The following is a 16,688-nucleotide window of genomic DNA, read 5'->3' on the forward strand; positions in this document are numbered from 1 at the left end:
GGCCCACCGAGCAAAACTGGGAAAAGAGAGCTGTGGAGGGGTCCGTCCGCCCGTCCCTCGTCCGAGGGTTTAGCTGGGGCTGAGAGGCAACGTAAAGCAAGAGGCAGAGAACGGTGACTGCAGAGACCCGGGTGATGCCTTAGGCTGCTCTGCTAGCCCCCGACGTGGCCTCGTTAGCCATTCATTCATTGCTCCCCCGGGGGGGTTGCTGAGGCTGGTACTGGTTACAGCCTGAGCATGCTCTTCCTGTCCAGCTGGGAGGGTGTTTGTGACTCCAGCCCGTGCTCTCCAGCCCAAATCCTAATTGCGCCCCCCGGGGGGGGGGGGTTCCTAGCCCAGCTGGCACCTGGAGGGGGTGGTAACATGCTGGCCCTGCCATCAGCCCCCATCTGCATGGGCCGGGCGCTGGCTGGGTGCAAACACGCCCCTCGCAGCAGCCACGGCCTGGGAAGCTGGGACCTGCAGCCGGTGGGGGAGTTGCCCCCCTGTGATCCCTGGCAGAGGCTGGGGGAGGGTTTTCTACTCATGTCACATCCCTGCTCGCTACACTGTCCCCTTCCTGCGAGTCACGTGGCCCCCTGCCCTGATCCCCCTGACTTTGCCCCTGGCTGTGCACACTGCTTACTAGCGCTCGCACGCTGATCACCGGCAGCCCGGCCTGGAGGTTTACGTACAGCTGCGGGTAGGAGCCTGGCAGCTGGTGCTGGGGCCGAAGCAGGCTTGTCCCCACAGCGAAGGGGGAGCCGGGCTGTCCCTTTGTGGGTGGCCCAGGCAGTCCTTGCAGGAGCCCATCCACCCCCCCCCCCCCCCCCCCCGCTCCCTCTGCTCTGCGAGCCCCTGGCTTGGCCCTGACGCTTGGCAGTGGAGCGATGCCGCGGCCCTTGGCTGTTCCTTAGCAGCGGAAGGGGCCAGGCAGAGCCAGAGATAAACACCTGGGACCTGTCGCGTGGGGTGGGGGCGGGTGGTGCCCAGGTCATGTGCTGGGGAGCTGCTTGGCTGGCCCTTCCCAAAGAGAGAGGCTCAGGTCGGGTGTGGGGACGCACCCCAGCGCCCCGCCTGAGTGAGAGCCTGCTCCCCTGTGCCTTCCGGCCACCTCAGCTCCACCCAGCCCCCTCCCAGGTCTGCCCGACTCGGGGTCCCATCCACACTGCTCCCCCGCTCCCATCACAGCCCTACTTGATCCCCCTGCCTGTGCTCCCCACTGGCCTCTTTGTGCCTCCGTTCAGCCTGCCTGAGCGCCGCGGGACACGGGGGTCTCCGGGGCAGGGCCTGGCTTGCGGAGGGCAGTGGGAGCCTGGCACAGGGACGTGGGGAGGACCCCGGGGGCGGTCCGGCTGGCTCAGAACCTCTCCAGCCGCCCGGCTGGGTGCAGGGCATGGCCCACCCGCCCCAGCACCCTCCCATCCCATAGAAGCTCCCCCCACAACAGCCCCCAGCCTCTGGCTGCCTTGCTGAACTCTGCGAATCGGCTTCAAAACGCCAGGTTACTGAGCAGCCGTTTGCACTGGGGTAAGCCCGTAAGGCTGCAGAGGACGGGGAGCGCCCGGGCTCTGCTGATCTTTTCCCAGATGGGCTTTGCTTGTGTGGCCGGGCCAGGCGGTGCTCAGGAGGCAGGCCCCCCCGCACGGGGCAAACGGAGCAATTGCCCCAGTGCCCGGCGGTGCAAAGGGGTGGATGCCCCAGGCCCTTTAAATCGTGCACTGAGCGGCACAAAGGACGTTAAGGGCTGCTTAGCCCCAGCCCCGCCCCTTCTGCCTGAGGCCACGCCCCTTCCAGGGGGCACAGAGCAGGGCCCACCCCCCCTTGCCCAGGGGCCTGGCACGGCTGCCAGCCCCACTGCCAGGAGCAAACATCAGATGCCCACCGCCCCCCCCCACTGCCCTTTGGGGGCCAGCGCCCCTTCACCCCACGGGGGGTCGCCTGTCACCGGCCCTGTGGCAACCAAAGGGAGCAGGGGCGGGGAGGGTCTTGCTTCCCTCAGCCCCGTGGCGACAGGCACCGTGTGAGTGACGGGGTCGCTGGGTTTAATCGTGCTAATACCAAGGATAGGAAGGGCCAGGAGCGGCGGAGGCCCCCTAAGCGTGGGGAGCCGCTGGTGCCCAAAGCATGGCCCCCTCCCCTGTACTGTCGCCTCTTGGAGGCCCCTCCCACAAGGACCTGGCTCCGCCCATTCCCCCTAAGGCCCTGCCCCCTGCTCGCTCCTCTCAGCCCCCTCCCCCACCTCACTCACCCTTCGAGGCGTGTACCCCTCCCCTCCCCGCCACCCCTGCCTGTGGGTCGGGTCTCCCCATCCGCAGCCGAGCTGGGTGGAGGCCAGCGCCCCTCCTCGCCTGGGGGGCTCCCAGGGAATGCTTAGGCCATCCCTGCGGAGTGGGGCCGGCTCCACGCGGGCTGCGTGGCCTGGTTCCCTCCCGTCAGCCAGGCCACGCAGGGAGCCCTGCTCCCCCGGGCGAGGGGAATGCCTGACTCCAGCGCCTGGTAACGGAGCCGGGCGCAGCAGCTGGACAATGCCAGCATGGCCCCAGGCGGCGGGAAGGGGCGCTGGGGAGGGGCTGCCTGTCCCGCCCCCGCCAGTCAGTGTGCACGGGGGGGGCAGGAGGATGTTTCCTGGGGGGTGACGGGTGACACGTCCCTGCCTGGCTGGCAGGAGATTGAGGGGTGCAGTGGAACAGCCACGAGCGTGGGGGAAGGGGCAAGCAGCAATGGCGGGGGGTGGAGCGGGGCGGGGCGGGTGGTGATGCCCCCCCCATGGAAGGCCTCTCAGACACGGGCGGCCCGCGGGGCTGCGCACGGCAGTGGGCAAAGCGGCCAGGGGCTGGCATTGGACACCGAGACCTGGCAGCCGCGCTGTGGTGGGGAGAGGGCAGGGAATGCCCAGCCGCTCCCAGGCTGGCCCCCACCGGCCGCCCTTTCGAGAGGGACGATGCTCAGAGTAGGAGCCAGGAGGCCTCGTGCCTGACCCACCACCAACTTCCTGTGTGACCCTGGCTTGGGCCGCCTCCCGGTGCTGGACCCTCCTCCCACCCCTTGGCTCCGGCGGCCTCTTGCTCCCCTCCCCTGGAGTGGGCGGGTGGGAGGCCTGGCCCCTGGGTTCCTATGGACGGGCCAGACCCTGGGAGCAGCGAGTTGGTTCCCCAGCGGGTGCCCTGTGCCCCCTCCCCACCCTGGCACGGTCAGAGGTTGGTCCAATTTGGCTGCGAGCTGGGGAATGAAGGGGGAGCAAAAGCCCCTGCTTAGGAGGAAGTTCACATGAGCGGAGGTGGGTGGGGCTAAGATAAACCCAGGAGGCTGGGAGCCGCAAAGGCTGCTGGGAGGCAGTCACGTCTCACCCTCTGTTGAGCAGCGAGGAAAGGAGGGTAAGAGTCGGCGGGCAGGGCCTGGGCTGGGTGTCTATGCTTGGCAGGGGGCAGACGAGCCAGCGGGAGGAAGCAGCCAGGCTGGAGAGGAACAGGCCTTTGCTACGTGTTGTAGGGTGTTTGCATTGGGACCCGCAGGAGAGGGCTGGCATGGGCGTGCCCACCGCGGGGAAGGTGGCAGGGACCTCCTGGGGCCAGCAATGCATTTGAGATGATGTCTCCATTGGTCTGTACTGGGGGAGGCTGCTCTTGGGGGGTCCTTGTGGGGGTGTGTTTGCTGGGCTGGTTCCTATGGAAAGATGGTTTGTCTCCTGTCTGAGAATGGCTCGCGGCGCCCAGCGGGGAGGCTCAGCTCTGCGCTCCCTGCCCCACGTTAGACCAGCCTAGATGCTGCCCTCACTTACACCGGCCGAAGGGGAGGGGCTAAAAACACAGCTGAGACTCAGCCCTGGGAGTCTAGGCCACACCTACGTTCTCCAGCCACGCCCCCTTTCCTGCTACACCTCCGAGAGCCCATAGGGGTATGCCTGTAGGCTCCGGGAGACTGGCCCAGGCCCTGCTCCCTAGAATCCATTCCCCCAAACCACACTGGAGCCTCTGCATCCTCGACCCTCTGCTTCCTTGCCAGGTGGTTTGGGTGTCCATGCTGAGACCCTCGGGCCTGCTTCTCCCAGCTAATACAAAGGATAGGAAGGGCCAGGAGCTGAGAGCGCCTGTAGCTCCCCCTGGCTGCCGGTGCAGTGAGCGCTCTGCACAGCTGGAATACAGTGTGTCCATGGGGTAGGGGTTCCCCCGTGTTACCTACCAGCCCTGTCTTGGGGAGCCAGCGAGTGACATTCATGGAAAACCATCCTCCCACCCTCCCCTTCCCCCAGGCCTCTGCTAAAACCAGACGAAAAGGCCAGGGAAGACACACCTAAACTAAACACCCCAGCCTCATCTGCACTGAAGATAGAACAGAGGGACATCTCATTAGCATACAGAATGGAGACCAGCTCTTCCAAGGCAGGAACCGCACTGAACTATGGGATACCGAAAGCAGAGAAGCACGGCCTGATGGGAAATCTGTGCTCCAAATGCTAATGAACCCAGGCCTGCTCACACCCCAATTAGTCATGATCAGACTAATTCTAGCAACGATCCTACTAACATCCAAACCCAGTTGCACTGTGAGCTCGTTCAAGGAACATCCCCCATCACCAGGGGTGATCAGTCTCTATTGTCCCGCCTCTTTCTCTTTGAACTATTGTCCTAGCCCTAGAAAATCTCCTAACCTTGCCCAAGAAAAACTGTTCTGACACCTGGATTTAAACTGCATGGCTACGTCTAGACTGGCATGATTTTCCGCAAATGCTTTTAATGGAAAAGTTTTCTGTTAAAAGCATTTGCGGGAAAGAACATCTAGATTGGCACAGACGCTTTTCCACAAAAGCACTTTTTGCGGAAAAGCGTCCATGCCAATCTAGACGCGCTTTTCCGCAAAAAAGCCCCGATTGCCATTTTCGCGATCGGGGCTTTTTTGTGCAAAACAAATCTGAGCTGTCTACACTGGCCCTTTTGCGCAAAAGCTTTTTGCCCGAACGGGAGCAGCATAGTATTTCCGCAAGAAGCACTGATTTCTTACATGAGATCGTCAGTGTTCTTGCAGAAATTCAAGCGGCCAGTGTAGACAGTGTAGACAAGATAAACTTGCCAGTCTAGACACAGCCCATTAGTTCCACTGAGACTTCTTCATCTCTTGTCTGATCGTGCTGGGGGCTCTACTCTGCTCCTCTCCTGTCCTCTGGCCCCCCGGCTTCCATCACAGTCTGGGAACCCCGATCAGTGCAAGCTCCACGGAGTGGTGAGAGATCTCTCTCTTTCTCTCTCCCCCCACCCCCAACTACCTCTCTAAGCATAGCCTCTTGACCCTGCCCTATGTAAACTGTTATAACATTTGTAATCAGTTGTAATCAGTTTCAGTTTAGATTTAATATTGTTAACTGTTTTCACTACTCAAAAATAAATCACTTTCATTGTTAAACTGGTTGCTTCTTTCTTTCTTTCTTTCTTTCTTTCTTTCTTTCTTTCTTTCTTTCTTTCTTTCTTTCTTTCTTTCTTTCACTTTTTCTCAAGGGCTACATCTAGACTGCATCCCTTTTTTGTAAAAGAGATGCAAATTAGACATATCGCAATTGCTAATGAAGCGGGGATTTAAACCTCCCCCGCTTCATTAGCATAAAAATGGCTGCCGCTTTTTTTCGGCATGGAGCTTTGCCGGAAAAAAGCACCAGTCTAGACGTGGATCTTTCAGAAAATAAAGCCTTATTTTAAGAGGGATAAGGGATCTTTCGGAAAAGGCTTTATTTTCTGAAAGATCCACGTCTAGACTGGCGCTTTTCTCCGGCAAAGTTCCGTGCCGAAAAAAAGCGGCAGCCATTTTTATGCTAATGAAGCGGGGGAGATTTAAATCCCTGCTTCATTAGCAATTGCGATACGTCTAATTTGCATCCCTTTTACGAAAAAGGGTTGCAGTCTAGACATAGCCAAGAGGTGTTGTTTTGGCTTCCCCATTCGCTCTGTAACGCTTCTTGTACCCAAGCTACAGATCCCTGTAGTGCCCAAAATCCTGTGGGGTTTGCTCATTGTGTGGTTTACCAGTGAATGACTGTGGGGTGAAAGTGGGGATAGGGAAGTTCTGAACCTGGGGGCATATGAGGATGGCAGCTTAAAGTGCTGTTTAATCCAGCCCACGGAGTCCAAAGGCACATGAGGGTGCAGTGTGGCACTGCTGTTAACCCAGGCTGCTGAATCCAGGGACATACGAGGGGTCAGCTTGTGAGTGCTGATTCCCCAGTCCTCTCAGGCGTGCTCTGGTAGTGGGGGTGAGTGTCTGTGTGTGTTGTTAGGGTGTGAAGAACCCCGTCCTGAGGAACCTAGTTCCTGCAGGAGAGCTCCAGTGGGAGGGGGAATTGGCAGCAGGGAGAATTTAGCTCCATATGAGAGCCCAAGTGAGTACAAGCAACACGCTGATGGAATTGTTAACCTCCCCCCAGTCCCAGAAGAGTAACCCTAATAAATGAGCATACCCCAGAGTATTGGGCAAATCTGGTAACACCCAACTGCCGGCGCAGTGCGTGCTCTGCACAGCTGGAATACAGCGTGTCTGATGGGCAGGGATCATCCCGACTGCCGGTGCAGTGAGGCTCTGCAAGGCTGGAATACAGTGTGTCTAATGGGGCAGGGATCCCCCCCCCCCATTTCCGGTGCAGAGAGTGCTCTGCACAGCTGGAATACAGCGTGTCCAATGGGCAGGGACACCCCCCCTCCACTGCCGGTGCAGTGAGCGCTATGCACAGCTGGAATACAGTGTGTCCAATGGGCAGGGACACCCCCCCCACACACTGCCGGCGCAGTGAGTGTTCTGCACAGCTGGAATACAGTGTGTCCAATGGGGCAGGGATCTCCCCCGACTGCCGGTGCAGTGATCGCTCTGCACAGCTGGAATACAGTGTATATCTGAAGGGCAGGGACATTCCCCCTCCCCCGCCCGCCAGTCACTGAGCCTTCTGCACAGCTTGAATACAGTGTGTCCAACACGCACACACACACCCAACAGCTGGTGCAGGGTGCACTCTGCACATCTGGAATACAGTGTCAGATGGGCAGGGACCCCGCCTCCAGCCCACGGTGTGCAAGGGGCTGGATCCAAGCCTGAAGTCAGTGATGCCCACTCTGTGAGCTGCCCTTGGGGCCAGGCTGTGCCTGAGCCCCGTGGGTCCGGTCCCTCGTGCGGCTGACAGGAGGGCACTGCCGCCACGCTGGTGTGCTGAAAGAAAGCATTTATTCACCCTGGCCCGTGCCATCACAACCCGAGAACCGCTGGGAAAGCCCCAGGCGACGGACCTCCTTACCCCCACCCCTGGCATCAGAGCCCTGGCTAATAAAAAGGGAGAGAGTTTTATCATTAACCAGGGTGGCACATGGCGGCGGCAGCTGCGGCCTGCCAGTGCCTGTGGCACCCAGACGCGGACGGGTTTACAGGCTGGCGCTGCGGCTGGGGCGTCCAGGCCCGTTACAGGGGCAAGAGCAGGGTAAGGCCCAGGGGCATGCGCCAGGTGTCGCTTTGGTGGGCGTGATGGGGCTTGCTTCTCTCTGGAGCCAGAGCGGCAGAGGGCCACGGTGCTGCCAGCCAGGAGGCCGCGGCTGGGGCCTGCCACTCACACAAGTATCTCCAGCCCCTTGGCACCGGGCGGCCATAGAGTCTGCCCAGCCCAGCCTGGCAAGCTGGCCGGTCCCTCACAGCATGCTGAACTGCTCGGTGTCCACGGCCGGCCTGGCCAGCTCCCTGCCGGTGCCGGGCGGCTCCTGCCCGGGCTCTGCCGTCCAGTTGGCCAGGAGGTCGCTGAAGTCAGGCGGGTTGGTGTTGAGGATGCAGGGGGGGGTGGGCGACGGCTCCTTCCAGAAGGACTGCGGCAGCTTCCTCTTGTGCATGGGCGTGATGTGGGCGTACTTCCTCTCCAGCCGCAGCTTCCAGCCCTCGGCCGCTCGCCGCTTGAGGAAGCGCCGCAGGCCGTATTCGAAGAGCTCTGCCAAGGGCCCCAGCTTCTGCGCCCCGTCCTTGTTGCAGATGGACCGCCAGACCCGCTGCTCCAGCTGCCCGGGGGCTGCCAACAGACCCGGGGCATCCTCGGCGTCCGGGTCGCCGCTCTGGGCCAGGCGCAGCAGGTCGGCGTAGTACAGCTCCCGCCCCGACCGGCAGGGAGAGAGCCCGTCCTCGTAGATGTTGCAGGAGTCGGGGTCCTCGTCCGGGGCCTTCCTCCCGAAGTATCTCTGGATGTCGCTGCTGATCAGCTCCGAGAACTTCAGCAGCTGCAGGGTCATTTCAGCGTCACTCGGGCCGCCACCGGCTGCGACGTGCTGCCTCTCTGGGCCAGGACCGGGCTCGGGGGGGCTGACCTCTTCCACCTCCTCCTCCTCCTCTCCCTCTTCCACCTCCTCCTCCTCCTCCTCTGACAGCTCCTGGAAGTCCATGTCCGGGGGGCTGGGCAGGTGGAGCAAGGAATGCTGGAAGGAGGTGGGCAGCCGGAACTCCGCCAGGTTCCTGATCACTCCTGCGGCCATGCTATCTCGCGGGCACCGCCGGGCCGGGCGCTCACTCTGGGGACAAGGGAAACGCAGGGTGAGGGCCGTGCGGCTGGGGCACGGTGGAGGGCGCAGGCCCAGGCAAGCGACCCTTTCACTCCCCTTCGTGGGTTATCTCCCCACCCCAGCCTGGCAGGTGCGCCTCCCCGGTGCCATGTCCATGGGCGGCCGGTAATGTAGGCTGGGGCCACCGCCAGGAAAGCCTGGGGCTGCGTGCGGCAGCCCGGCTTCCCCAGCTGCCACAGGAGGCCAGCCCACGGCTGTGGCATGGCAGCCCTGGCCCTCCATGTCACCAGGAAGGTCTGGGCTGGGCTGGGCGGGGCTTGGTTCCAGGGGGCGTGGCTAGGGCAGAAGGGGCGGGGCCAGGGCTTGCCTTCCCCCGCTGGGTTTTCACCCAGGGCTCACGGCGATGTCCATACCTCCCTGCCGAGCGGGCCGTGGAGCCGCCAGCCCTGTGCTGTTCTCCCTGCGCCCGGGGCTCTGTCTGCCAGTCCGGGTCCGTTAGGTTGGGACTGGTGCAAGCAGCTCCTTGGCATCCTGCCCAGCGTGCACCGAGTGCGACCCAGAGGGAGCACACAGGGACCTGGGGCTGTTGGCTTAGCCCAGCTGGGCCGGGGCCCCTGCGCTGGTGAAAGCAGAGACCAGACTCGACTCTTGGCTGTGCCAGGGTGTGAGGCTGACGGGGTGGCCCTGCGGTTGCTGCCTCCAGGCTCACCCCCTGCTGCCTTTGTGCACAGCCGGCCTGGCGCGGTGGTTGCGTTCAGGCTGTTCTCTACAGCTGAGAGGCGGCTGTGTTTGTGTGGCGTCGCGGTGACACCGATTCCGTGGCTGACACCCGCAGCAGGGGCTGCAGAGCGGGCACTACCAGGGCTGTTGCCACAGGCGGCGCGGGTCAGATCCAGGAGAGCAGCTTTACTGCACAACTGGAGATGGGATTGATGCTGCTTCAGCAAACAACCAGCCCCCCTCACAGCTGCCAGGCCCGCGGCGCAAGGCCACAGCCGGCCGGGGGCAGGGAGAGAGCCTGGGGCGCAGCCGGGCGCTCTCTGCAGCAGGCTCGGGCAGGAGGCAGAGTCTTGTCTCCCCCCGAGGCCCAGGCCAGGGGTCCGCCCCCAGGTTGGAGCATGGTCCCACTGGGTCAGAGCGGAGTAACTCCCAACATCCCCTGGTGGTTGCCCCGGGTAACAGCAGCAGCTCCCCTCTGTGTCTGCCGCCATAGTGGTCCTCCCACGAGGTGCTGGGGGGCGGGGCATTTGGGCTCTTGCCCCATTAAGGCCCCGGCTTGTGCTGGCGCCGCATGCACTGGACCAGCCCCAGGGCATGCTGGGAGGGCGGCGCAGCTGAGCCGGAGCCACTCTCCCGAGCGGAGTAGCCCCAGGGGGCCAGGCCAGGGGCTTGGAGCTGAACCTGCTCTGCCTGCGCGAGGCGGGGGGGCCGGCATGGCTGATGGGCTCGGGGGGGCAGAAAGGCCCAGGGCTGCAGCCCCCGAAGGCCCCAGAAAGCCACGTGGGGAAGGGCCACTCTCTGAGCCTCCTGAAGAACCCAGCCGGCCATGGCGCCCCTGCTCGCCATAGGAGAGTGCATGTTCGGGGGAGGGTGGAGTCATTTCTATAGGGCCCTTCAATTCCTATAGGCACCGTGTGGACCCCTCCCCTCCCCCTGCTCCTGTCCCTTGCTGCTGCTCTTAGCCCCTCTGGCTGGGCTGTTTAGGGTCTGGTCTGCCCTTCCTCGTGGGCTCAGCTCTGCCGGCGACTGGGAGCTCTTTGGGGCTGAAACTCCCCACAGCCACCCAGTGGGCCCCTGGAGCCAAGGCCCTGAGGGCTGCCTGCGTCGCGCTCAGGCTGCCAGGCCGTGCTGGGCACCTCGCTCCAGCTGGGCACTCCTCTCCCTCGGGCTGTACCCGCTGGCTGCTCCGGCCTGCCCGTGCCTCTGTCTCCAGGCCCTGCACTAGCTCCCGGGGTGGGCACAGCCTGGGCATCGTGCTGTGGTGAATCCCCCTCCCCGGCCCTGTCCGCGCCAGAGACAGGGCCTGAAAGCAGAGAGAGACAGCGGGGACCCGCGAGCCCCAGATCAGCCACTGGGCACGGGCACCTCCTGCCGGGCACCCCAGCCCCGGCGTTGCTGCCCAGCCGGTTCCCCAGGCAGGCGGCTGGTTCCACACTCCTGCAAAGGCCCAAAGGCCATCAACCACCATGGCCTCCTGTGTTCTGGCCTCTAGGCCCAGCCCCCACGGCCAGCCCCCTGCCCTAGCGACCTGGCCCTCTGCCCCCAGGCCGTGGCATGGACCAGTGCCTGGCTTCTTTCACCCCCCGGCCGCTCTAGAGCTGGCCCAGTTACCGCCACCCCAGCTGGCCTTCCCGCCGGGGCTGGAGCCCAGGGGCTGCCCGTCCCTGCAGCCAGTGCACCACGGCGGGTAGGGCGCACAGCTCAGGGAAGGCTTTGGAGCCCCGCACCAGGGCGGCCAGGCAAAAGGCACAGGTGTGAGGATGCAGGCGGGCAGAGCCCCACAGCAGCTATTGAGAGAGAGCCCCCAGCATGCCCTGCGCTCCCCTCCTGAGCACGCCGAGTGGGGAGGGAGGGCAGCGTCCCCTGTGGGGCAGCCCCAGCTGGCTCCCTGCCTTCAGGCTGCTTCCTGCCCCTGCCAGTCGGGAGCCCGTTCTCAGCATTGGGCAAAGATGCTTAAGGGGATCCCACAGCACTGGGCAAACAGCCCCTCCCCCTCAGTGGTGCCCTGTGAGACAAGCCGCAGCGCCATGTCCAAGAGGGGAAACTGAGGACAAGTCACTTGCCCTGTGCCTAGGTAGAGCCAGGAGCAGAACCCAGGTGTCCTGGCTCCAGCTGCCCCTCTGTGACGAGTGCAGCGCTCACAATACAAGGAACGCTAGCTATAGGAGAGCCACATGACTGGCCCTAGGAGAGGAGCCGATGGGTGGGAGGGGAGGGCCTAGTGGCTAGAGCAGGGGACGGGGAATCAGGACCCCTGGTTTTGCCAAGTGGTCTTGGGTGAGTCACTTCCCTGCTGTGTGCCTCAGTTTCCCCAGGTTTAAAGCAGGCGTGACCCTGCTGTCAGGGGGCAAGGCATGTGTACGCCATGGTGAAGGATGCTAGCGCAGGGCACCCCCCATCCCCGCCGCCATGTGAACCCCGCAGCCCGGCAGGCGCGCTGGCAGGACAAACCCATGCGGGGGGCGGGGAGACGGTGGAGCGGGGGGCTAGAGCAGTGTTCCATGTGACCCCCGTGATCAGGAGCCATGGAGCCAGTCCAGGGGTCCCCCCCCGCACTCAATGGTACGTCCTGAGGGAGGAGATGTGCAGACACGGGGGATGCCCCTCGGGTGGGCTGTGGGGGCAGTTCAGCTCCCGCAGGGGGCACTGCAGCGCGGCACAGACTGGGCCGTGTCCTGTGCCAGCGCCCTGCCACGTGGGCATCGCGTGGCGGGCACGTCCAGCCAGCCTGGGAGAGCAGGACTCAGCCCGCCGGCCCCTGGCAGCCTGGCCCCGCTGCCCCCCAAGTCAGCCGGGACGTGCCGCCCCCGCCGTGGGGTGCCGAGCAGCAGAAGGCTGGGGGCACCTGGATCGCGGGCCCCATGCAGCACGTCCCTTTTCTCCGCGCCCCCGTTGGCTGCGCCCTGAGTCCCAGCCCCTGAGCCCGGCCTGGCCTCGCCGTCTCAGCTGCTGGGGGAGGGCAGCGTGGGGCCCAGGCAACTGCACAAATGTCCCAGTGCCGCCCACCCAGCCCCCAGCCGCCCCCAGGTGCTGTCCTGCAACCACAACCAGCCCCTCTCTGCCACTCACCTCCCTGCTGCAGCCGCATCCCCAGCTCCGCTCTCCTCTGCCCGTCCCTCCACCTGGGGCTGAAGTATTTATAGTGGAGCTGGCCTGGCGGCTGGCAAATATTTGGTGGCTGTATTGTAATAGTAGACTCGGTAAACAGAGCTTTGGTTTGCTTTAGTGCCCGGCAACCAGAGAACACTGCCGCGAGGGAGCCAGTGGGCCGGGAGATAGGGCTCACCTTAATGGTCGCCTTCCCGGGGGATTGTGAAGTGTTGTTCCTGTGGATTCACCTATTAAATCGGCGGCCCCAGCTGCCAAACTGCCCCGCACACTCGTGCGGAGGGCTCTTATCTGCGCTGCGGATTGGAGGCGAAATCAAGCCTTGTCAAACAGGCGGAAAATTAAATTTCATGCTATTTTGACTCCTGGAGTAGGCATCTTCTGAAGAACATAATGCTCATCAAACAAGCCCTGTGCAAACACCGGCCCCAGCGGGCCGGGGCTGGGCCTCCCCTTTGGAAACAGCCTCTCGAGCCAGCCGCAGGACCAAAGACAGCCCCGCCGCCTGGGGCCGGGTGTGGTTGTTCCACGGAATAAGGGGGCTGCGGGTGTCAAGCCGACCCCGTCCCTGGCTAGCAGGACCAGTGTTAAGCGTCAGGCTTAGGCGTACGGAGAGTGCCCTGGGGCAAATGCCAGGGGAGCGTGTTGTTAAACGTGCAGAAGGAAAACCAGGAGAAGCCTTTGCCAGGCAAAGCTGTGACCAAGGGTTTCGTTTCTGCCACCCGAGAGGGCTGTTGGGCGAGAGAAGCCCTTGGCTGGCAGCCTCCCTGTTGGTGTTCGGCCGCGACAGGCTGTGGCAGGCGCCCTGGGAAAGGCCAGTCCTGTCTCCTAGAAGGCCACCCAAGACCCGCAGCGGAGAGCGGGGAACAGCGAGGGAAGATGCAGCCCTGGGCGCGGGCGTTGGCTTTTACATGCAGCTGCAGTGCTGAGAACCCCAGGCCCTGCCCCAGGTGGCAGGCTGGTAGCAGTGGGGGGCTGCCCAGTGCCCCAGGTGGGTAAAGTTTGTCCTTTCCTCCGCCCTGCTTTCCCCACAAGCCTCTGGTCAGAGGGAGCCGCCCGTCCCCTCAGGATCATTTTCCCATTTGGCCCAATTTCTGACACCCCCGTTCCGCCCCACTGACGCTGAGCCCTCACGCCTGGTTTGCCAGTGGGACCAGAACACAGCCCAGGAATTCCCTTCTTATTCCCGGGGTCAGCCCACCTCCCTTTTGCCACCCTTCTTTGTTGGCAGCCGGTCTGATCGATCCCTCGCTCCGGGGACCTGTGATCGCACCCGCACTATGGACACGGGTCTCCGTGCTCCTCTCCCTGCGCGAGGGCAGCTCGGTGGCCGGGGGCTTGCGCCAGCTTGGCAGGGGGCATCCTGCCGCCCTCTGATGGACTAGATGCTCCTGGTGTAATCAGCTGACTCACGGGACGGGGAGGCAGGATGTGCCGGGCGCTAGGCCCAGAGTCGGCCCTTGGCTCCCGCACGGCGAATGACGCTCCTCCTTTGCCATCGCGTTCCCACGGCCCGAGACGCCGGCTCCGAAATGCTCCAGTGACTCACAAGGGTGGATTCTCAGCTGCTTTTCATCAGTTTCCCTGCCAAAGACTCGGTTCACCCCCAAATGCACTGGGGCTAATGGCTTAGTGAGTGATTCACTGGGACAGCTCAGCCCAGGTGAAATGGATTTCTGGGGGGGAGTGGCACTTGGCAAGCACAGATCACAGCCTCCGTCTGAGTTATCAAGCACCCTGCTGGAGAACACAGCCGCCTTATTGCTCCCGGGCCCCTTTTTGGCCTGCAAACCCACGGCCGGGGACAGCCCCACCCTCTGCTGGCAGAACACAGCACAGCTCCAGGGGGTGCTGAATTCCTGGGGAACTGGCCTCTTCCAGCAGCATGCCCCCTTGCCACCAGCCCAGCCTAGGGATGGTCAGGACCTGACCGACGGGCACAGCCCCCTATGGCCTCCTCTGAGAGGCAGCATGGCAGACCCCAGACTCAGCAATGGGTCGGTCTCCCCCTCGCGTTAGGGTGTCTGCGTTAAAATGTCCCACCTTCCAGGGGCATCCTGACTTTGTGCCTGTGATGTGACCACTTCCCCGTGGCTCCCTCCGGTGGGCTGGGCGCATGGCCCCTCCGCCCAGATCCATCGCGTCTGGGGCAAAGGGGCCCCAGGGAGCCCAGGGTCCAGCGTGCGCATGGGGAAGCCGTTTAGCGTTCCACTTGCAGAAGGCGACCAGCGAGGGATGTCCTGTGTCTGCCAGAGCTCTCAGGACGGACGTGATTTCTGCAGGGGCACACTGCTCTCCAATGTGTGTTGGGTCTCCGGGCCGTACAACGGCCTGACAATGCAAATATCACACTGGACACATTCACAGTTTTCTTATGGCCCTAGCCGCTCCTAAGGCTACAGGTGTTACGTTGTGATACGATTGTGGGTTCGTAGTTTACAATCCGTACAGGTACACAGTATTCACAATCATAACTCTTCATCTTTGTAATATTGCAAAACCTGCTATCCGTTAAATAAGATACGTGAAGTATAATTCCTTCTCGTCTACTACTAGCACTGGGTGCAAACATGTCCCCTTCCTGCCGGTATGGCAGCTGACTTGTTCAGTGAGTGCACCAACCATGCATCTTTGGCTTCTTTTGTCAACACAGACACATTCATCTCTTTCTTGTTCAGTGTGATCCTCAAACACTTGGTCCATGGGCCACACACTGAAACATGCCAATGGGGTGCCGCTGTTGGTTTTCTGTATGTGCCCAGGGGAATACATAACCAGATTTTGTGTTAACTGGATTCCCACGGCACCCCTGGAGCGATGTCAGTAGTTTGGCTGGGGCGTTCAGTTCCTACATACGCGTGTAGAGCGAACCGTTTGATCTTTAGGTAAGGTAACGTTTACCCATCTCCACCGCACCGTGACCTGTCTCTGCTCCGCTAGAGCATTTTCCCACAACAGCTTCGGTTATTTCCAAGGACACATTTCCTTGCACGTGTAACCCACACCCCTAGTGTGGTTCCCTGTCCCATGTAGTGGCACTCAGACCATTTACAGCGAGAGATAAGAATGAGGGATCTCTACAGCCTAAGCTAAGAGCCTTGGCTTTATAGCTCAAGCTCCTACGCTAAGCTCCACAGTACGGATGTTAAGGACTAGTCGACTAGTCGCTTCCCCCTCCCCGCAGCCGCTATCAGATAGAGGCAGCAAAGGGGCGGGGGGAAGAAGGGGTACTTCAAAGCGGCAGCAGCACATGAAGCCCGGGGTCAGCTGGGGACTCCCTAGCTGACGCCAGGCTCCATGCGGCATTTCTGTGCAACCTGGAGTCAGCTGAGGAGTCCGGGTTCTGCGGAAATGCCGCTCGGAGCCTGGGATCAGCTGAGGAGTCCGGGTTCTGCGGAAATGCCGCTCGGAGCCTGGGATCAGCTGAGGAGTCCGGGTTCTGCGGAAATGCCGCTCGGAGCTTGGGATCAGCTGAGGAGTCCGGGTTCTGCGGAAATGCCGCTCGGAGCCTGGGATCAGCTGAGGAGTCTGGGTTCTGTGGAAATGCCGCTCGGAGCCTGGGATCAGCTGAGGAGTCTGGGTTCTGTGGAAATGCCGCTCGGAGCCTGGGATCAGCTGAGGAGTCCGGGTTCTGCGGAAATGCCGCTCGGAGCCTGGGATCAGCTGAGGAGTCCGGGTTCTGTGGAAATGCCGCTCGGAGCTTGGGATCAGCTGAGGAGTCCGGGTTCTGTGGAAATGCTGCTCGGAGCCTGGGATCAGCTGGGGAGTCCCCAGCTGACCCCAGCTCCGGTCCCCTGCTGACCCCAGGCTCCATGCGGGCATTTCAAAGGAGGAATGCGGAAGTGCGTATCGACTAGTCGAGTAGTCGATGGAAATTCCATCGACTACTTGACTAGCAAATTAATTGATATTTAACCTCCTTACTCCAGAGGTCTTGGGTTCAAATCCCCCCCAATGGCAGTTCCATGTACCTTCCCAGATTATTTGAATGACCAGTTACTGAGTTATTTCCTGGGCCTGTGCACAGGTTAATGCTAGGGACACATTTTCTTGTATTGATCCCACAGTCCCTGCTAACAATATAACAAATCCCTGTCCCCTTGCGATTGCCAGTCGGGCAGTATTCTGGGAAATAATTGTTGTCTCATTCCTAATGTTGATAAGCAGTCGCTGACGGGCTTTCCCTAGAATGTAACGTAATGTTTGTTTGCCAATCCTCTCTGTTAGTAGTATCCAGTGTCCCACTCCTAAGCCAGTTCCACCCAAAACAGTCCCCCATACACCTGTGATGGGGCGCACCAACCCCACACTGGACCTGCTAGGGTTAACCAAGGTTACCTGGTGCAAAAAGCCCCGCCCACACGGCCCTACTGG

The 16,688-nt window shown here is 62.0% G+C and overlaps 1 protein-coding gene across 1 annotated transcript; it reads right to left on the reverse strand.

Moving 5' to 3' along the window:
- Positions 1-7,145: 7,145 nt before the first annotated feature.
- Positions 7,146-12,393, reverse strand: PERCC1 (proline and glutamate rich with coiled coil 1). The gene is made up of 2 exons (XM_075899148.1): positions 12,276-12,393; positions 7,146-8,495 (listed from the first exon to the last, which is right to left on the reverse strand). Exon 2 carries the CDS (start codon positions 8,457-8,459, stop codon positions 7,635-7,637), a length of 825 nt encoding a protein of 274 aa, XP_075755263.1. The 5' UTR covers positions 8,460-8,495; positions 12,276-12,393; the 3' UTR covers positions 7,146-7,634.
- Positions 12,394-16,688: the final 4,295 nt, after the last annotated feature.

This window comes from Pelodiscus sinensis, chromosome 16, assembly GCF_049634645.1.
Source record: "Pelodiscus sinensis isolate JC-2024 chromosome 16, ASM4963464v1, whole genome shotgun sequence".
In the NCBI taxonomy this organism is placed as follows: Eukaryota; Metazoa; Chordata; order Testudines; family Trionychidae; genus Pelodiscus; species Pelodiscus sinensis.